Source organism: Ambystoma mexicanum, chromosome 1q (assembly GCF_040938575.1).
Source record: "Ambystoma mexicanum isolate Mex_15411 chromosome 1q, UKY_AmexF1_1, whole genome shotgun sequence".
In the NCBI taxonomy this organism is placed as follows: Eukaryota; Metazoa; Chordata; class Amphibia; order Caudata; family Ambystomatidae; genus Ambystoma; species Ambystoma mexicanum.
Window position 1 is genome coordinate 433,069,808 of NC_090922.1, and position 22,131 is coordinate 433,091,938.

At 44.7% G+C, this 22,131-nt stretch overlaps 1 protein-coding gene across 2 annotated transcripts in view; it reads right to left on the minus strand.

Moving 5' to 3' along the window:
• LOC138528315 (5-hydroxytryptamine receptor 3A-like) overlaps positions 1 to 22,131 on the minus strand; it is a 422,150-nt gene that overhangs the window by 75,481 nt on the left and 324,538 nt on the right. For both annotated transcript variants that reach the window (XM_069639820.1, XM_069639830.1), the window contains one exon: positions 12,215 to 12,422. In XM_069639820.1, coding sequence (XP_069495921.1) covers positions 12,215 to 12,422 — 208 coding nt within the window. The remainder of the gene's footprint in view (positions 1 to 12,214; positions 12,423 to 22,131) is intronic.

A 22,131-nucleotide genomic window follows, 5' to 3' on the forward strand; every position in this document is an offset into this window, starting at 1 on the left:
CTCGCCGGATAGCAGCCCCTCATGGAATTGGACCATTAAATCAAATTTTTCCTTGTCCCTCGTATGTAGCTTCCCTACACTATCTTTCAATCCCGTGATGTTGTTGCATGTTTTTTTTTGCGTAGTTTGGCCATTAGGAATTTGTTTGCTTTCCCTCCATATGTGTAGTATGATTGTTTGGTTTATAGTAGTGCCTGTGCCGTTTTATCTGCTGTGTGGTTCTCTAATTTGGCTCTAATCTTCCTGAGCTCGCACAGTGTCTTTGGAGTTTGTCTTATGTAGCTTTTCAGCCTCCCTTAGGTCTTCTTCTAGTTTATGTGTAATAAGAGCTCTATCCGTATAGTATTGTGTGCCCTGAGCAATAAATTCCCCTCTGACTACTGCCTTCCCTGTATCCCATACTACTCTCCAGTCCACTTCCCCCATTATCAGTCTCCCTGAAGTAGTTGTTAATAGTGCTTTCTATGTGCGCTCTGAGGTAAATATCTTTTAGGATTGCTTCGTTTAGTCTCCATTGTGGCTGCGACTTATTGCTGCTCTTGCTAGTTCTATTGTAAAGGCCACAGGGGCGTGGTCTTAAAGGTACTGCACCCCTATTTCAATATTCGTGACGCTAGGGATCAGTGTGGAGGAGACAATATCATGTCTATTCTCGAGTAACCGCCATGCACTGCAGAGAAATGCGTATATTCTCTATTTTCTCCCCTGAAGAAATGCCACGTTTCAATCACCTCTAAATCACGAAATAGTTTACCTAGGGTCTGTCTATTCCTCTGGTCCGCCGCTGTTGGGGGGAGCGTCTTATCTATCTTCGGGTCCATTACACAGTTGAAGTCTCCCCCATGATTATCTGGCCTTCGCCCCACCCTCTCACTTTCTGGAGCAGTCCGACTATGTATTGTTCTTGTTTTTCATTGGGTACATATACCGCCAAGATCTTGTACATCTGACTTTTAATTGTGCCTTTAACCCCAACATATCTGCCCTCCTCATCTTTTAACACATGCCGTTTTCTGGAACTCCAGATCGCGACTACAGAGGATGGCCACCCCTTTTGCTTTTTTCCCAGTGGAAGAGAAGATTTGTATCGGGTACGACCTGTTGCGCAACCTCTTTTCGTCTTTCTGCAGGAGGTGTGTCTCCTGAAGGAGCGCTATCCCGGCATGCATAGTTTCTAATCTGCCCAGGATTGCCTTATGCTTTGCTGGAGAGTTCAACCTATGGACATTAATTGATATTATATTCACTTCAGCCATCGCACCGAGCTTTGCCCTAACACGCTTGTCTCCCTCCCTGCTACTTGTACCCGGTTCTTCCTTGTCTCAAATCCGATTCCGTACCGCCTTGAATGATTTTTAAGGGTAAGTCATTTCTGGGGGATTTGTAGGTAGAGTTTGAAACAAGGATTTCTTGAGTTTAAAAGGCAGACAAGATTTTGATGGTTGGCCTTCAGATTGTATAAAGTGGTGTTCAGTACTCTTCCTAGGTGGACAAGGGGAAACATGACAATATGCAATGAAGGCATTGAGCTTAGACGGTGTATCTTCTGAATAACATGTCGGAGACCATGTCTCATCTGATGTTGCCATGACACTCTCAAGGAGGTTGTTTCCCCCCATGTGATCCTCCCTCATATTACCGCCCCAAGGGTCAGGATCAGGTAGAGGATGCCATCTCCTGGCCACATGGGGAGTGGTCACCGCCAGGAAAGGAGTGAGGACACCATCAGATTAATCACACGGCATTACCACTCTTCCCTCAAAATGTCCAAGACATCCCTGTTATTTTGTCTGTGTTAGGAAAGATTCCAATTTATGTGTAATTTTCCCTCCAGTTGTGTACCCCCCAACTTTTTGCTGATGTCTGAACACCATAGTGTACCTGGACTCCAGCCTATCCCTGGATAGACAAGTCAACGCAATAGCATCCGCAGCTGCATATCATGCCAAACTTATCAACGCAATCAGGCCCTTTCTCTCCAAAGAGAACTGCACCAACATAGCCAGAGCCATCACCGGCTCCAGGCTAGACTACTGCAACGTACTCTTTCTAGGAACCTCCAACAAAAACTTAGAGAGACTACAAGTAATACAGAACAATGCTCTCCGGGCAGCCCAAGGCATTGCTAAAAGAGAACACATCTCTGAAGCCAGAAAACTGGCTCCCAATAAAGGAAAGGATCATATTCAAAGCCCTAACACTGACCCACAAGTGCATTCACTTCACTGCTCCAGCATACCTCTCTTAAAGGATCCACCCTGTCTCCACTACCAGGCCAACCAGATCACCGTACACCAACATGCTCTCTGTGCCACTAGTAAAAAGAGTAAAAGCGGGTGGATCCAGCTTCCCCTATCTCGCGCCCACTCACTGGAATGCCCTACCTCCCACTATCCATGGTGAAGACTCCCTCACCACCTTCCGCAAAACACTGAAAACTGCCCTCTTCACATAAGGACCGACACATCAGCACGAATACTTATCATATATGTTGTATTATATGACCAAATGCAATATTTGTAACAACAGTATGATTTCTTGTACTATTCATAATGTGTCAACTATCGCTATCATGTGTACCATGTAACTAAGTTATTGCAAGTAACAGCGCCTCAATGCCCCTGGGCTGCTTGCGCGCTATATTAATATAAATAAATAAATAAATAAATAAATAAATAGTCTGACTTTACCAGAGGAGCACAGCCTTCTGCTGCACTCCCTGGGCTTTTCGCTCACTTCTTATGGGGAAACTGACATGCCCTTAAAGACAGTCAGTACTGGGATACTTTGTTTCCCTTAGTCCTTTTCCAATGTTGCAACTTTTCTGCAACATGTAACAAGGGTACAATGTACCTTACAGTACAGTGCACTTGGGTCTAGTCATTTCCAAAAGCCCTAGATACTCTCGAATGAAGTGCAGACGTGCCTTGGACAGGGCTGGTGGCAGCTTATCATTTCGCATATTTTTAACCCTTTCTTGCCAGGTAAACCGTGTTTACCGCGTTTGGCACGGTTAGGTAGCCTGGCTCCAATATGGCCACGCCACGAGGTTGTTTGTCCTGTCCTTTGGCCATCTTTCCCCTTCACCTTCCCCAGGTCGAGCCGACCCATGTCAGTCCTTATTTGGCCATGCATTTTCCTGCAAAGCGCCAAGCTTTCGCAGGCTTCTGCATGCCTTGTGTGTGTGCCTCCAGGATGTGGGCTGGAACGTCTGGTTCCAATACACATCCTGGGTGCCAGAGAGTCCGGAGTGCTGTGAATGCCTGGGACCACCGTGGTCCATGATTGGTCTACGTATGGTTTGCCTGTATGTGAGCAGATCTCCCATTGGGTCCTCTTCATTTGACGCGAAGGAGATTCTGGATAAGAGAAGGCCCCAAACACCCATACCATGTCGATCTCTGGAGTTCTCACTGAACGAAGGATAGGATCCAAGTATCCTGAAACTAAGAAGCCGAGTCGAGGAACCACTGGTGATCAGCTGGAAGGTTTGGCACCCTAAGCCCGCTGTCGTCCCGCTGGACCCCTCTGCATCTGATTGTCCTAGAAGGTCTGTGAAGGTGTTCGACCCATTGGAATAGTGGGACCAACTACTCTTGGCACCTTCATCGCAAGCTCTGTGTTCACAGCACTCTCACACCGAATTTCGTACACTTGGCATTCCCAGGTCTGGAGTAAAGTGAGTGAGCCGAACCGGAGTTTACGCGGTTGCCGTGTCGCCCCGCGGTGGTGATGAACTTTGCAAGTTCATTGCAGCTGTGGTCCTCGGTGCCTTGAAGGCTGTTGCAGCGGAAATGGCCTGATCCATCCACAAGGAGCAGAGAAATCGCCATTGTCCCGTAGGGGAATCAATGCTGTAACTTTGTCGCTGAAAGCTGCAGAGCTGCGAGATTGTCGCATTTGAACCTGCAACCAAAGTGGACTTGACTGCCGAAGTTTGGTCTGGAGTGTGCCGGGGCTCAGTGAGTAATCGCAACCCTAACCGGTGGCCCCAAGCACATCCATCCATTTTTATGCACCAGTGGCCCCTAAGGGCCCCTCTCCTTTCCACTGCTAGTGCGAACTATTCCCAACTCTTGGAATCGACTCTGCCCTCAATTGGAGGCCCTCCTCGAATAGTGGGAACTTATTCTTCATCACCTCATCCACCTTCCTGAGCTGCTACAGACCCTTGAAGAGACCCTGTTTTGCCCATTTGAACTACCACGTGTGCCAGCAGTGCAAGTACGTTTGGGCATTAGGCTTCCCTCTTCTTAGGGATTGGACTGCCTCTTAGTTAGGAGTGTGTTAGATGCAGAAGGGACTAAAGACTATTTGCACTGCCTGTTTCCTTCCCCTTTTTAGGTTGTGGACCCATTTCGTGCATTAACCCTTTAGACCCCATAGTTTGGTATAGATGTATTTAGATAGGATTGTGTTGCTCTAAAAGTATTACTGTGATTTGATTTGTGTGTTGAAACTCAAAGGCCTTGAAATAAATATATTTGTATTTTTAATATATCTAAACCTGACTGGGAGTGATTTGTAAGTGTCCTTTGCTCTGTGTGCTCATTGAGGTATTTCAGTCACCCCTCCTGAGACCTAGTCTTGACCGCCGCAATACCTATCTTGATTGATCTGGCTTGTCCAGAAGATTACCCTTTTCAAAGAAACTAGGCTGGCCTTCTGAACCTCTGCCCACCAGGTCAGAGTTCAGAAATCCATCTTAACAATCTGTACACCAGCTTAAACGGGTAGAATCCAGTGGAGTATTCTAGGGTCTTTTGGATGGCGATCAAGGCCCACGGTACCCACGTGTTCCAGTTCTTTCTGTATTCCAAAACTAACTTCTGAGGCATCTGCCCCAGGTTTTTGTTGAAAATGTCTAACAGATCATCCATCTGTGGGTGATAGATATATGTACATAGCATTCAGCTCTTCATTAGGTTCTTCATTTTAACTATTCGCTAGAACATGAAGTTGCTCCTGTGGTCTGTCAATATCTCTGTTGGAAGCCCACTTGTGGAAAGAATGGCACCAAGACTTTCAGACTGCCCTTTGTGATGTTGCTTCGCATAAGGAAGGCCACTGGTTATCGGGTTGAGTAGTTGACGATGACTTATATGTACTTGTTTCCTGATTTTGAAGGTTAAAGTGGTCCAACTATGTCTATGTCCCATCTGTCAGAGGACTTTGCCCATGATGTACCCAGGGCCCCACTGCAACATCTACCTATCATCGAAGTACCTTTCGACAGAATTGACTTAGATGGGCGAATAAAGCCATTGGCAAGGTACTGGTCTAAGTATTGTCGTAGGTGAAGGTTCTCAGGTTCTGTAAGGGCATAGATCCTGCTACAAGGGTGTTGTGCACCGGGTATGAGATTGATTTGGCAATCGTACGATCTGTGAGGAGGTAAAGTGTTTGCCTGTTCTCTTTGGAAGACATCCTGGAATTCTTGGTATTCAGGAGGTAGTTGCATGACTGCTGTGGTTACTGTGGCCAGGCCTGCGCTCAGATTTTTCTTTGGGTAACAGGTTTGCGCACAATCCGGGAAGGTTATTCTCTTCTCTCGCCAATCAATACAAGGATTACGTGTTTCCAACCAAGGTATCCCCAGTATTATTTGGAACTGTGGGGCCTTGATTAGATCAAACACAATAGCCTCTCGATGCCCATCCGGACCCAATAATGTCATCTATGCGGTGGAATGAGTTACAGGCCCAGAGGCAATTCCAGTTCCATCAACTGTGGTGATGACATCTGAGGTGGTTTTTCGGCAGAGAGGCAGATTCATCCTGGAAGCCAATTCGTAGTCCACATAGTTTCCTATGGCCCCGCTATCAATGTATGCCCTTACTGCGTGCATACGCGATCGCTGCCCTGGACATACGAGGACCATTGGTATGATGAAATGCGAGGTCTGAGTATCCTTCTCCAAGCTCGGCAAGTGGACCTCCACGCTTGTCGGGCGTGGTCGTTTCCCGAGTCTGACTCCATATGGCTTTTATCAGCAGCTCCTACCACCTTCTTGGGTGGTTTTACAGGGCAATCCCGTAGAAAATGCCTAGAAGTTCCACAATATAGACACAATTGCATTTGCTGTCTCCTTTCTCTTTCCTTCTGGGTTAAGGGTCCTTTAACCCCTCCGATTTGCATGGGTTCTGAAGCATCTGCTCCTTTGGGGCTAGCGTGGGTTTTGACCAACACCCTGTTCTCAAACTTGGCTCGATCAGCCTTTCTGTTCTGAAGTATGTGATCTAACTGGACCACTAAGTCTATTTATACAGCGCAGTCTTGTGGTGGGTTCACGACTTGAGCCAAGACATCCTTGAGTTCTCCTCGAAGCCCTCGATGAAATAACGTGATTCGTTTTACCTCAGGCCATCCTGTTTCCACTAACAACCTATTAAAGGTCGTGATGTAAGATAGAAGGTCCTAGTTAGCCTGTCGTAGGGACAAAAGTTCGTTATCCAGGACCTGTCCTTGGGAGTGCCGGGCAAATAGTCTTTCCATGCTCGTTTGAAAGCCCTGAAAATCCCGAAGAATTGGGTCATCCTGAGTAACTAGTGGAATTGACCAATCAGCTGCACTGCCGCTGAGATATGACAATACAAAGGCTACCTTGTCTTGATCGTTTGGGAAGGCTCCAGGTCTGCATAAAAAGTGCAAGCGGCATTGGTTCATAAACACGGCAAACCTTTTGGGATCTCCAGCAAAGGGTTCGGGTGGAGCTAATGGAATATTTCCTGGTAGGTTTATTTGCACAGGGTTACTCGATAACACAGGAGCTGGATTTCCCCCGGAACCAGGTAGGGGTGCTTGTCCAGCCTGGCTTTGCAATAGTTGCCTAGCAAGGTCATCAGTTCGCTTCTTTGACAAAATCAGTTCTCTCCTAAGGGCATTGGTTTCTTGACGGGCGAAATGCACTTCAGCCCTCAGTTCCCCTTGTAATTGGGCTAATTGGTCAGTCTCTGAGGTATCCATAATGCCCGGGTGGGAATTTGTAGGTACGCTTCGCGTTCTGTTATGCTCACCTGGCTCCCACAGAGGCGTCGATCTGGACTGGACAGCTGCTGCGGTCGAACACCAATGTGACGCCTAGGGCCGAGATGACGGACTGGATTGGCCCACCTAGCTTCGTTTGCTTGGCCCGTAGGAATATTCTTCTGCAAATGGAGAAAGGGAATTAACCATCCGTGGAGTTGAGCGTAAATCCCCCCACCCCGCTGTTCTCCCCACTGATCACCTTTGATGTCCCCTCTTATAGTCTCACCTGATGATTTGAAAAGATGAGCACTCCACCCTGCATTGAGCGCAGGGGCGCGTCGATAACCAGTTGCTTCACTGGCTCGAAGGAATTGGTGAGTTCCAGAATAATATTGACTCCGATATTCCCAGCAAGACGCCGTAAGTATGTAGTTCGTAAGAGTTCAAAATGCCTGACTTTCACTCTTGTCCGATTCCTTGCAGGTTGCAGCTTGACCCTACTGAAGAGTTCCTCGTGGCAACCGGTAATATTCTGGTAAGGATTTGTATTATCCAACACAGTTCGATAAAATAATGTCCATATGTAATCTGTTGCTTTCTCCCTTATTCAGGTGCTCAGAGAAAGTGTGAAGTCTCGGGGAATAATGCCTCCGGTGGTAAAATCAGGTAAGTCTTTTGTGGTGAGGAGGGTTCCCCTTGTTAGTCCCTTTGTTTCACCTTGCTGTCCTTTTGTTTCCCCTTAGGGGCTGGGGTTCGGCTAGGATGCAGTGGAAGCTGCGCCGACCCGTGAAGAGGAATAGTACCCCCGGTGGTAAAATCAGGTAGGTCTATGCGGGGTATTCCTCTGCGTATTCCCTTGGCTCACCTTGCTGTTCTTGTCTTCTCCTTAGGTGCCAGAGTGCGGCGCGAACATGCAGGAGGATGCGGTGGAATGTGAAGATGCTGCGAAGGCCGGTGAGTTCAGCGCCGCGCTGCATCAGGCGAGGCGATGCCCATAAAACAACTTCTTTCTTCCAGCTCGAAGGCGCAATGGATCGGGAATTCAGGTAAGGATCAAAGGTATTGCTCTTGTTCTAACCTTTTCTCCTTCTTTCTCCCTTTTTCTAGGAGCTCCAAACTCGAGGCGGCCGTGGCAGAAGACTGGATGCAGACTTGCAGGCACGGTGAGCGTTACGCTGCTGGATGCAGAATAACGCGAAGCGTGTGCTGCTCTTCGGGCGTGGTTTAAATAGCCTCCAAAGTAGTCCCAGGTGAGTATTCCTCCCCAGCCCCACCCGAGTAAAAAAATAGTCCCTAGGTAAAATAGTCCCTTCCAAGCCTCTTTTGGCTTGGAGCTCTTGCAGCATGGTCTGCATCAGGTAAGTTTTAATCTATGAGCCTGGCGCCTATGGCTCTCCATATGAGCCTGGCGCCATAGGTGCCAGGACTGCACCCAAATAGCCCCTAGCAGGGGTTGTTGGGCTTGCTTGGGGTAACTTGATGCCTGTTCCCGGGGTTGCTGGAATTGGTCTGGGTCCCCGGGGGTAGGCATCATGACAAGTAGGGGTTGTGCCTTTCATTTTATTAAATATTTACCTGGTTCCACTCATGATAACCGTTATCTTATCCTTCTACCTTACCTGCCTCATCTCCTTCCCACAACCTTCTGTCTCTCGGATGTTTCACTCCTCCTTTCTGCTGCCTCCACACAATGATGTTAACTCTTCTCCCTCTCTCTTTCTGCTACTATCACTCTTCCTGCCACTACTAATACTACTCCTCCTCACCATATTACTACTGCTCCCATGCTGCTACTTTTTCTCCTACACTGTTGGTTCTCCTCCCACACTACTATTACTCCTACTCCTATACTAATACTACTTTTCCTCTCACACTACTACACCACCACTCAACCACCCTCCTTTCACTCTGTACCAGCCTTCTCCCATTCACACCATACACTACCTATTCTACATACTCATCTCACACACATGCACACTCACACTGCAGAACCACTATCACTCCTGAACCAATACCTCCCTGAACCAATACCTCACCAGATCCAAAACCCTTCTCTGCCAGCCACTGGTTCCTCCTTCATTCTACTGGTCTCTTCGTCATAGTCCACTTCCTCTGACCTCTCCCGATACGCCCACACGTCATGCTGCCTGACCCCTGCTTATGTATCCCACCCCTTGGGCTGGTTGGCGAGTTGTAATGTAATGTAATACAATGTAATGCATCATTTGTCTAGCGCCTTTTACCATTGGTATGGTCACAACGTGCTGTAGGTTGAACGCCCTTGGAAGGACCGAAGTCCAAGTATGGAAATTCCAGGAAGTGCTAGCATGCGTGTGTGCATATTGGCCAATACGCGGATATGAAGGGGTGGCCAAGTCCCTGCTAGGGACCCTTGTATAGCTGCCATGTGGGTGGTGGTGAGAGGTAGTATAGAGGTGGTGTGTGAGAACAGGATAGCATTATGTGTGCAGATACCTATCACATAATTGTTTGTCATGATGGGTAGCTGCATTCTCAAGGCAGAGGTGTTGTGCAAAGTGTCTTAGGGTAGTTTATGATATCAGATGCTTGCAGGTTGGCGGCCATGCCTTGAGCTAAATTAGATAAGTATGGAGTGTGATGGGTTCAATACATTGGCTGCACTCTAGCAATTGCCTAGATTTAATGCATTAGCCACATCCTAGAATCACCTAGAATTCACTTAATGGCTTCAATGCAAATGCTTCATTCTACATGCACCTGGCTTGAATGCAATGGCTTTGTTCTGCATTCACCTAGATTCAGTAAATTGGCCACATTCTACCTTCCCTAGATCGTTTAAAAATGAACACAGTCCCTAGACAATCTTTTTTCCTCTTTCCCTTCCAAGGGTGTGTATGTGCAAGTAAAAGTTTGAAAAGGAGGCTTGGCTCTGCCCACTTTCTCCACGCATGCGTGCTACTTGGCAGTATTGGTGGTGTTGGAAAATCCATATGACAGTTTGTGGTTTGGAGCCTGTACTCGATGACTCCTTTGGTAAGTTCAGGGAACCTTCCCCTTATGAGTGCATGGTGGTCTAGTGAATTGGCTTTGTTTGTGGCGGGTTTAACAGCAAGTCGTGCCGGTCCAGCTCTGTTGGCTTCCGCTTTGGGCTGCTGCATGGCATCTGTCGGCGTCTCTCTCTACTCGATGGCTCTGCAGAAGTGAGCGGGTCTTTGTGCACTGGAGCTTTCTTCATGTGGGTTTATCAGCGAGCCCTGGTTCATGGGTTTCTGTTTTGGGCTGCAGCATCCATCGGCGTCTCTGTCTCAGTGATTGGGCATCTGAGGTGCTGGAGTTTTTTAATACGGGTGGATATTCTTGGGATTCCCGGTTTCTCTTCTCCTCTCTCTTCAGTGCCAGCATCTGAAATGGGAAAAGAACAACGTCGAGTATACGCATTCAGAGGCTAAGCTGGAGACATGGTTCTGCACAGATACGGGTTGGCGCAAAAGGGTTGGGGGACAGGAATTGTGATCCTCTCTGCTGCCACCGTCCACCTCAGGAGTAGGACTGGCTCTGGGTCCCTCCCTGGTAGGGCTCCCACCTCTGTTTGAGAGGAGTCCCCCTCCTCACTTTGGTAAGGCTAGATTATTGGCTTAGTCACTCTCCTTAATTTGGTTGATTGCCTGAGTGTTTATCGTATAGTACCCTCAGTTGTGATACACTGTAGGTTGTTTTTAATGCATCCTCCATGTCGAGGGCTATTATCTATCTCTAATATACAATGAGCTTGGAAACCATTTATTTTTCACATGTAAATGTCCATACTTTCAAGCAATGTACCCTTCCACAACCCAATGGAGGAAGCGTATTACCTACTGAGATTTCATGTGAATGGATTTATAATGTATGATGAAGAAAGTATATGTTTGTGTTCCTAACCAAGGTATGTTTTATGGTCTACATTAAATGAACATTTCTTTTAACTGTGAAGGTCATTGTTTTGAGTGGGATGTCTGAGATTCGAGCAAGCTCTGCCAGTGGAAAGAGCAGGTGGAAGCTGCATTTATCAGAGCAGAAAGCCATCTTTGAGGTCTTTGGCATGATGGGAGGAAGGCATTTGTATACCTCTGTTTGAGTTCTACTGTCATGAACCAGAGCAAAGGTTGTTATCACCTAGACTGTCGTGGAGACTACGAAGCAACATCATAACCCCTTGTGCAATCCCCTGCAATCCCATGAATGGCAGACAAAAACATCAAAATGGAATAAGAGTGTCACCACTGAGGAAACTCCACGATGCCTCTGCAGCTGAGAGCCAGGGATATGATGCCCTATCTGCAAATGGGACCTTACTACCCGTGAATGGGCTCAGAGTAACTTGAGAGAATGAGTGACCTCTTTAGTCTACCTCCCATAGATTGCAGGCATAGCACTCTGAACCTATCTACCCTCTAGAGGCTATTCCTATAAGATGATGCAGCCCAGCCAAACCTCATATCTCTTGCAAAGGTCTGAGCTGCTTTCCAGATTGGAGCTGTGTGTTGACCCGGAAGCCAAGAAGATACATGTCTGCCTCCTGGTCGATGACTATTGAAGAGTGTAGCGTATCATTCTCATCTCAAACGCCAGGAGGCAGTACTCACTGTACAAGGCATGTCCATGACGTAATTTAAAATATACATTTGAAGCACCATCTTGGAGGATGGGAGCATGCACTTCAAAGTTTCTGTAATACTACCCCTAATGCTATCCACCTTTGAAGACTGTGAGGCTGGGGCTGCCCAGTGCGATAAAGAAACTTAGGCCTGCATGCCCTTTCGGAGGAATTTAGCTGCACTTCTCTACATTTTGGAGAGACTCATTTTTAAAATGGGAGTCTTCAACTTTGCAAGTCAAATGGGATAACTTTGTCTATTTTGAATTTGTCTGGGATCGCTCTGTGCATAATAGGTCTCTTGACAAACTGAAGGTGAGCATGTGCATTGATTTTTGCCAGAGACGCTGTCGGCACAACATGCCTGCTATGGGTATTAGTACTAAACAACTTCATGATATTCTAAAGCGAGTTTGGAAGGATAAATTGCTGAGTGAACATGTTGCGTTTGAAAATGGTGATCCTCAACGTACAGTGAAATCACTGAGAAGGTGTATAAAATCTCTGCATAGGTGCAAAACTCCATAGAGATGCGAACAAATCAGTACCAGTTCCTTGGCTGATAATTTGTGTTTAAATACTTTCCATATAGCATATTCATTTACATAAATAAAGAGTCCTTCTTACCTAATATTGGAGGGATTTCGGAATTCGGGAGAAAATCATTCAATATCAGCAGGAGCACAGAGAAGCCCAGGACAACAGTGATCTTGAAACCCAGCCTCTCGCCTCCTTCCATGGGTATGAACATGCTAGCAACGTCAACCAGGACCAGGAAACAGGCTGGGACGATCAAATTGATGATGTATAACACAGGTGTCCTCTTTATGGTTATCTGCAAAGGAAGAGCCAAACTTATTTCAATCCAACAGTTAGCAGAGACATTTCAAGCTAAAGACTAACTTGGAATGTGATAGACAAACATCAATTTCATGAGGAAAAGGGCCAATTAGAAATTCTTTCATTCGAACTAGTGAATAGTGTGGTTGGCAAAATTACCACCGGCAAAAAAGAAATAGGTTAAATCTGCCTTCTATCTTTGGAGAAGCAGATTTTTTGCCATTCCGCCACTTCTGTGTCTGCCAAAATTCGAGTTGTTGGGCAGTTTTTCTTTCCAATGAGGGGGGTGTGAAATGTTTTACAGACCCATATTTGGCTAAAATATCAGGCAGAAATCTCCCAGAAATTAACTGAATTTGGTGAAGCAAGTTGGTTTTGCACAGAATTGGTCAATTTCACTGCAGAGCAAATTTCGTCCATTCCTCCTACCCCTACTCATAAACATTTGCATTCAGATGCTAACATCCACTTCAGCCTTGGTTATAGGAAAGAAGCAAGGAAAGCAATAACCAGGGCACTTGTTTTCCACCCGAATACCTATTGTATGGCACATGAGTTTTTAATGTAACTCTTAATTTTGAATTTTCCACTCCCACAACAATATGAGTATGCTTTGGTATTGAAAGCCTTCTAACAAATCCATTAATTCTTCCTCCCGGTGTCAGATAAATGGTTCAAAATGATAGGGTGACATTTGCATTGAAAATACCCTATCTTGCACTGTAACCATTTTGCTGAAATTATAAGGGTTGTGAGTGTCCCATAGTCACTAAGTGAGCCAGCTAATCCTTTCCACCATTGCTTGCCCTGAACCCCACCACTCGAGAAAATATGAAGAAATCAGGCAAAGATTTTGTTATAATGCATTGCCATAGAAGAGCAATAGGTTTTAGAGAAGTACTTGGACAAAGCTCTTAAAATTATACAATACTCAAGGTTCTGCCTCAGGAACCATCAGTTTTACCCTGACACCTCAAATATGGTAGGCTCCAACAGAACATGTTGGTCCTGATAGTAACTTTAATTTGTATAGTTAGCAATTTGACTCAGTCTTGGAAATATTGAATTTGTCAAACAGACCATTTAAAGATCTGAAGATAACTGTCGCAGATTTCGATAATTTGACCAATTGTAAACATTTGGGAATTAAAAGCTCTACAAAAGATGTGAAATGATTTGTTGAAGGAAATGCATTGCTGCTCTATCTAAACATAATTTCACACCTTGCAAGACAACACTCTCTCACGCAATTCAGGTTTCATCCACTTCCAACGCTGGAGATCTTTGGTGGTTTGACGGGTATAAAACGACCTTTAAGAATGTGTTTGTTGCTAAGGAAGTAACATGACAGAATCATTATGTTATCCGATAACAGTCTGTCTGGCCATTAAGCAGAATAGAATAAAGTATTTGGAACACATTTACATGGATTGCAATGTAGAAAAAAAGGAAGGCAGCTCCGCCCTCCTTTTACTGATACCAAACACCAACTCAGCCAGAATATAAGGATCCTCGTTCTCAGCCTTGGCCCCCACTCTATGGAATTCGCTTCCACCCCACATCTGACTCACCGAAGAATACTAGTCATTCCGCAAACTACTGAAAACATGGCTCTTCCCATAACACAAATGACCTCCCAAGATATGTCCAAATCCCCCAGCAACCGAATGACGAAACACACAACGAAGCTGTCCTACCTGGTGCACACCCACTTGATAGGAAAAATGGATGGATCAGAGGGACTGATGGAGTCGAAGGATGGAGTAACCGGAGTGAATAGTCACAGTAAAAAAAAAAAAACAGAGTAGATCGAACAGGGAAAATAAAGGACTAAATAGAGTGGAAGGAATGGATAGAGTCACTAAAACAGATAGACTGAATGGAACAAATGGAGTGGATGGAGCGGATGGCACAGATGAAGCGAATAGAACGGATGGAATGGATGGAATGGATGAAACGGATGGAATGGATGGACTGGATGGACCGGATGAAGTAGATGGAACGGATGTTACAGATGGCGCGGATGTTACGGATGGCGCGGATGGTGTGGATGTCATGGATGGTGCGAATGTCATGGATGGTCCGGATGCCATGGATGGTCCAGATGTCACAGATGTTACGGATGGTGCGGATGTTGCGTATGGTGCGGATGGCACGGATGTTACGGATGGTGCGGATGGTGCGGATGGTGCGAATGTGACAGATGGTGCGGATGTCACGGATGGTCTGGATGTCATGGATGGCCTGGATGTCACGGATGGTGCAGACGTTTCGGATGGTGTGGACGTCGCGGATGGTGCAGACGGTGCGGATGGCGCGGATGTTACGGATGATGCAGATGTTACGGATGGTCCTGAGGTTACGGATGGTGCGGATGGTGCGGATGTTACGGATGGTGCATAGGTTGCGGATGGTGCGGATGTTACGGATGGTGCAGATGTTACAGATGGTGCGGATGTTACGGATGGTGTGGATGTTGCGGATGGTGCGGATGTTGCAGATGGTGCGCATGTTATCGATGGTGTGATTGATGCGGATGGTGCGGTTGATGTGGATGGTGCAGATGTTACGGATGTTACGGATGGTGCAGATGTTATGGATGGTGCGGATGTTACGGATGGTGCGGACGTTACGGATGTTACGGATGGCACGGATGTTACGGTTGTTACGGATACTGCGGATGTTGCAGATGCTGCTGATGTTGCGGTTGTTGCGGATGATGCAGATGGTGCGGATGTTGCCGATAGTGGCAACACCTGGTCACCATGATGTTACCAACTATCTTTATCCCCAATGTATCCTATGTACCTCTATCCCCATATATATATCTGTATCCCTTATATACCTCTATCCATCCTGTCGCTATATATATATATATGTATGTCACTATGTACGTCCTCACTGTCCTGCTCACGTGCCTGGTCTCAGGCGCTTATACTGATAGCCACCATATCACACCACTACTCCTACTCTCTACTATACACCATCATTCAACCAGAACACAGCTATCCCCTGATAATTCGGCCTAGCAGTTCACATACGAACACGACTCCATGATCACCTCATCACCCTAATGAAACACAGCTAGCTGAAGCACATTGCAGCTAGCTTAGGAGTTCCTCAGGCCTAACGCAGCCAGAACACAGTCTTGGTGTCCACCCACCAGACTGAACACATCCAACTGATTTCCTCAGCACCACACCTATCGCTAAGAAGCAGCTATCATCCAACAACTACACAAGCTGCACACATATCCGGTGCTCCATCGCACCATAAGACACTCTATCTCTCTCTACTGACTAGAACTACGGTCCCGAGGGCGTTCAACCTACCAGCGCTTTGAGATCATACCAATGATACATAAGGCACTATATAAATGCCAAGTAACATAACATAACATAACAGAAAATAAAGAAGGCATGGATGATTTGTGCGTGAGGGGAGTCTGGGTAAGTATGCTTGGCGAAGTTAGTTTTGTAAGGTTTAATTTTGAAGAAAATACGACAGATCTTAGGAGGGAATGTGAAAAATGTATAACTTTGTTTGAACTTTATGTAAATATAATGGGGTCATTGTGGGGGTAATTTTAATTCCTTTATAACTATTGGTACTTGAAGCCCTTATCCACGGCATAAAAAAAGCTTGAGTGTGATGCCCACATTTACAAAAGGCACCATATTCTTGAGAATGAAGCTGCTAATGTAGAATTGTGATGTATCAACCACTTACTGCCTTTAACAACATTTCAAAATTCCAAAGCAACATTAAAAGCAGATTTGCCATGGACATGGATGACCAAATAATTTGCAGTTAAATCTCGAGGGGGGAGCACTTTTTGTAATATGATGAAATGTCATACAATGTATTAAATGTAGTACTTCCAAGCAGACACATATTTGCCTCCAGGAGAAATTTGGCCTGATACCAAAATGGCCATTATTTACCGAAGAAATAACACCAATTTCCTAACATATTTATAAAGCTTATTGTAGAGGGAAAATCATGCACCTGGAAGCTAACAGGATAAGGAAAGTAAAACATTCAGCATGTGTCAAGGCAGCAGATTTGTGCACCAGATGCCTGCTTTTCAACATTGATCCGATGAGGGAAAGAAAAAGAGCAGCAATGGTCCATAGGGAGTGAACAATACACCATTAGTCCAGTCAAGACCCCTTAATCGAATAATCAGATTAAATAAGTGGGAGCTATAATTTATTTTATTTAATCACAAATGGGTCATTGTAATGTGGTATTAATGAAAATGAATGAGCTGGCACATGTTTCGTGTCATCTGACACTTTATCAAGGCTCCTAACAGTCTGATAACAATAGCACATTATTTCAATAGTATTACATTGTGTTGCAAGAAAGTATGCTTATGAGCAGATATAAAGGATAAAATAATAATGGGTGAGAGAGGAAAATAGTGAGTGAAAACCCACAGTGAAAAAGACAATCTTTTCATAATTGATATTTCATTTTCACAGTGATATAGTTGCACAGTTATTCAATCGTCTCTGAAATATTTAAAGCAAAGTGTAGTTTATGTGTATCTTCATAGTGCAAATAGTCATAAATGTTTGTGATGGCTCAAGCTTTTTCATTAATACCCAGGCCCTTTATACAGACTTTTCCTATGGTGACTGTACATTGGGAACTGGCCATGTGCACATCCATCCTTACCCTGAGAGCTGGCTAAAAAATCAGCATGGCACCAGCCCATCTATCCACTCATCCAAAATCTGTGGCTATGCGAATCAGTATATTTGCTTAAATGTTGCAAACATGTTCATGTTAGGGTGCGTGTAGTGGAAAATATAATGAGAACCAAGCCCATTGTGCATTATGAGCTTAGTGATTCAACCAGACACCCCTTTTGCCTAAGAGATATTTGTTGAAATATAAAGATCAGTGTTCATTCTTGTGTTTGATTTTATTCAAAGCAGCTGGCAGGGGCGTTGTTAGGGGGGGCTAAGGGGGCTTTAGCCCCTGATCTTTTGGTTGTAGCCCCGGATAGAATCTCAGTAGCTACAGCCAAAAGACTAGCTAGCCCCCAGTCCCAACAGTTCCGACATCAGCGTAGCCCCGGGTATTTTCCAGACCTAGCAACTCCCCTGGCAGCTGGAATGATCACTGCTGTATTTTGCCCCCTTCTCTTTCTTATTGGGGTATTAGGAACGGGTAGAAAAGAAGTGTACCAGCCTGTCCAGCTTGCAATATTAGCCTTCTATTAGGTACAAATGTATAGGGTTATTCTACGTTTTCATAATGAGCTTTGCTCAGCAAGACAAGCATACCATTCCTATTATGACTGCAATGTATACTAGAAGTGATCATTAAAAATGAATATTGATTTATTTGAAAAGAAACCGTTTACAATGTTACCTGCAATAGACAGCAACTTCTACTGAGACACAGAGACATATGGAGAATGAGAGCTAGAGAGAAGAGAGAGGAGAGAGAGATATTGGCATATGATGTGCCAGATACAGCTAATATAATATTACATCTCTGAAGGAATAAGAGAAATTAGAGTGTCCACATGTTGGATCGGATTATTTGATTAAGGGGTCTTTACATAGTATGAGAGTCCCACTCTATGCAAGATACCCCCAACTGTACATTTAATAGGCTAAGGCACCGGCCAAGGTCATCTGAGTGTCTTTTCTGTGGGCCGTCAACCAGCTATTGAGTTCAGAAAGAGATGAGAAGAACCAGTAAATAAGTAAAACGTTTATATAACCGTCGGATATAAATACACAACAAACATAGCACAGACTCAAAAAACTTTATTTTAATTTATTATTAGTGCATTACAGTTTGATTGAACTTTTAGCATAATATTTATAAATATCGCAATACAGTTATATACTGTGCATCATTCAATATTAAAAATAGTAATACTTATATGCTTTTAAAATATTAGTACATAATTCATATACATATATTATCCAGTTTTAAACATATTCCAAGCCATTAGTATGGATATCATACATTTCAAACAAATTTCAAACTTAAAAAAAAACTTATTTCAAGCTCTTCAAAATAGTTCATTAAAATCTTTAGGTTAAAAACATGTACTAATACAAAATCATAATATTACACTAATTTAATTATTGTCGATTCATCCTTACGACTTCATATTTCAATCCCATCCCAGTCCAGTCCTCTTAATAACAATATCCCACATTCTGCTCAAAGCAATAGTCAAAGACAAATGTGTTCCAACCAGGCATCTGTGCCAGAATGTTTTGGATTTAATGTGATCCAAATTATGGAAGTAAATTTGATTTATTTTCAACAGATAGAAGACATGCTGGCAATTCTGAACTGTCAGTAGTTAATTTAACTATTATCTATTTTATATTTTATATGGTAACCATATGTATGTACGTATTTGCTGTTCGGGTTATGGTTTTACACCTAGATTGCTGAGGACCGATCAAACACTATGTGGTCTATCGGCTTTATGTCATGAATTCGAATTGCCCTTTAATGAGAACAGACTTCATTTGCCTGTCATTTGTTTCTTTTTTGTTGATTATTTCTTGTGACCTTATTTTTTTAAATGGTGGTTTCAACCCTATATCCACCACCCCACTCCTTCAACACCCCTCCATTTTTTCCCCTTTAAACCTCTCCCTCCCAACCCTTTTTTCACTTTTTATGCCCCATCCCGACGTACACCCTGGTTTTCTTTACCAACACTCCTTTTCTCAATGGTGGGGTCCAATTTCTGGATTCCCAATGGACTTTTCTAATTGGTGACTGTACATGGTTGAATCATGTTTAATAATATGGAAATGAGAGTCCATCTAGCGACCATAAGCTCAGTATAGCGTATATGACTCATTGCCTGCCTCCACAGAAAAATACACATGTATCATCTGAAAATCACATTTGAGTGAATTGAACATAGATTCCTTCTTGACATTAGAGGTTGCACTTTTATACCACAGAGCAATTGTTCCTACTTTGGGGGGGTCGGAATTAGCACAGTAATCTCAGAACAAAGGGATAACACTCTCTGGGTGATACCCTTTAATTATAGGGGCAACAAAACCCTAGTCTGGGAGGTCAGCGTCTATGGGGCATAATGCTGAGTATAGGGGCTGTTGAATTCACTTTTGAAGTGCTTTTGGGATTCCTTGGCGAGAATCGTCAGTCAGTAGCTAGGTATGAAGTCTCTCCATCCTGGTGTTAGCAACTGTCCTCTGAAAACACAGGAATCCCAGATCCTTCCATAGTCTCTAAGCTCCATAGCAAAGCAGTCTCTCTCTCTTTATCCTGACACAGTAGACACATGCATTCAGTTGCATGATTTGGGGACTCTCTCTCAGGCTGCAAAGGAAGGCCTCCCGGAGAATTTACAAAGTGGAAACCCATGTACGCGGGTGATGTGTGCTACACTCTTATCTGAATCAACCCTTGATCGTCTACTGACCGCCAGCAGCCGCAGTAATTTCGATGACATTGAAGCAGTATTGAAACAGCAAAGGAAGGGAACTATCTATCTCTGTGCTTTATATTTACCTTCCCATTCTAGCTTGTCTTCCCTGGCAACTGGCATATCAAGCTTTCATACAGGGTGAGGCTTGGCCGGGCACCTAGTGTACCAGCATCCTCACTGCACTTCTCTAATTCTTCAAAATGGGAAGATGTAGCACGTTGCAAGTCACTGTGACTCAACAAAAAGGGTAAACAACACATAATGTGCTTTGGAAATCCCAACCCTCATTTCTGTTCTTGCTGTCCAGCCACTGCACAATGAAATGAAAACCAATTAGTAGCCACAGATGTCAAGTTCCAGGATATATAATGCCCGGTACTCTGCTGTTCTGGTGAATAGGCTTTTCAGTCCCCAATCCAGAAAAACATTCATCAGAATTGCAGTCCTTGCAGCCCCAAATTATGAATACTATATTGTACTGCCACATGTATTTCGGTTGCTGCTCAAGTTCAAAATGTATGCACGTCCACTTATGACGTTCCAATCCGTTTCAATCAGTTAGAATTGCAAATGTATGCTGATGACAGACAGATGCAGAACAACAGTGCATCATCTTTGAATGTTTCATGCACATCCACCATATTATAAAGGAAAATGACCTAGACCCAAGTAGCTTTGGGAATGGCTCTGACACTGTTGGAGAAAATAAAGAACTTGGGAGCCTGGTTCAAGGCTATTGCGCTTTCTCCAAAACAGATAGGAGATATTGTGAAAATGACCATCGTTCAGGTCCTTTTGCTCAGAAAAGTCTTCCAATTCCTTCAAACTAATCATCAAATCTGCTTTCTTACATTGTGCCATTGGGCATAGATTAACGTCAGACGATTGAGAACAAGGCAGCTACACTCTTTATTTGTTTCTAACTTTTTATTGTTCATTTCCAAGAAAACGCAAATGTATTACAAACATAGGTAAAAAGTCAACAAGAAGTGTCATAACAGTTCAAATAGTAACTTTATTTTCAAGGATACACAACAATATTCCCCATCACCTCCCCACCCTCCCCCTTAGTTCCTGCCTTCCCCTCCCCCCCTTGGGATCCACGGAGCCTGTTGACCCATTCAGAAACTATCCGTGTCCTCCCCGTTAGTTAAAGTCCAAAACTCTTAATCGCTGGAGGCACCGTTGGGCTCTATAATCCTCCCTTAGCAATGCCAGAACCTCACCCCAGTCACTGGCGAATCATGGTAGGTTCTTATTCATGGCGTATATTGGCCATTCCAATGCCACAAAGTCCCAGATTTTGCGTATCCAGGCCCGAATAGTGGGGATTGCCTCTCCTTTCCACTGCTGGGCTATGAGCAACATTTCTGCCAAGGAAAGTATCACACTAGCCTTTGTCCTTCCCCCGTGTTCATTCTCCTCTGCCCCCCTGTATGTCCCCAATAAGACCTCGTCCGGGGGGGCCTCGCCCCTTCCCCAAAAACCTGGGCTTGCGAGTCCTGCACCTCCCTCCAGAATAATCTTATTTTAGGGCACCTCCACCATATGTGGGATCCTGTTGCTACTTCCTCACAAAACTCTCCAGCAGTCTGGCGTAACCCCAGGCAAGGTGTGCTGGGGTGAAATTCCATCCCAGTAATATTTTATACCAACATTCTTGCAATTGGGATGCCCTGGCCATCCGTGGTTTCAGTTTCCACAGTCTCTCCAATTCCTTCCTGGTACATTTCCTTTCCAATCACCCTCTCACAGCTACTCATATAGGGCCATGGCTCTCGGGAGTTAGCTTCGCTCAAGATCCTATACATGTTCAATGCCATGCCTCTAGCCCCATCATGTGTTGTGAGGAAATGCTCGAATGGGGTGAGTTGTTGGGTGGCTGCTGCTTTTACCCCTGTGTTTTGTAACCAGTGTCATAGTTGCGAGTAGCGCAGCCTCTCATTTTCCCCCACTCCGAAATGTTAATTGCATTCTATAAATGACCTGACCTTTGCACCTTGAAACATGTCTAGCAGCACCAAGCAACCTCCTTCCCGCCATCTGCTGAATGCTCCCTGTTCCTGGCATGAATTATGGGTTCCCAAAAATTGGGGTAAGCAGAGATGCGAAAGTCATGATCCCAAATTTCCCTACAAGCCTCTACCACATGTCTGCTATTAATCTTCTGATCGCACTCAGGTACATGTGCTTTGGTCTGTGTTGGCATGGCAGCAACAATACCTCGCACAGCTCGTGTCTAGCTACTGCTCGG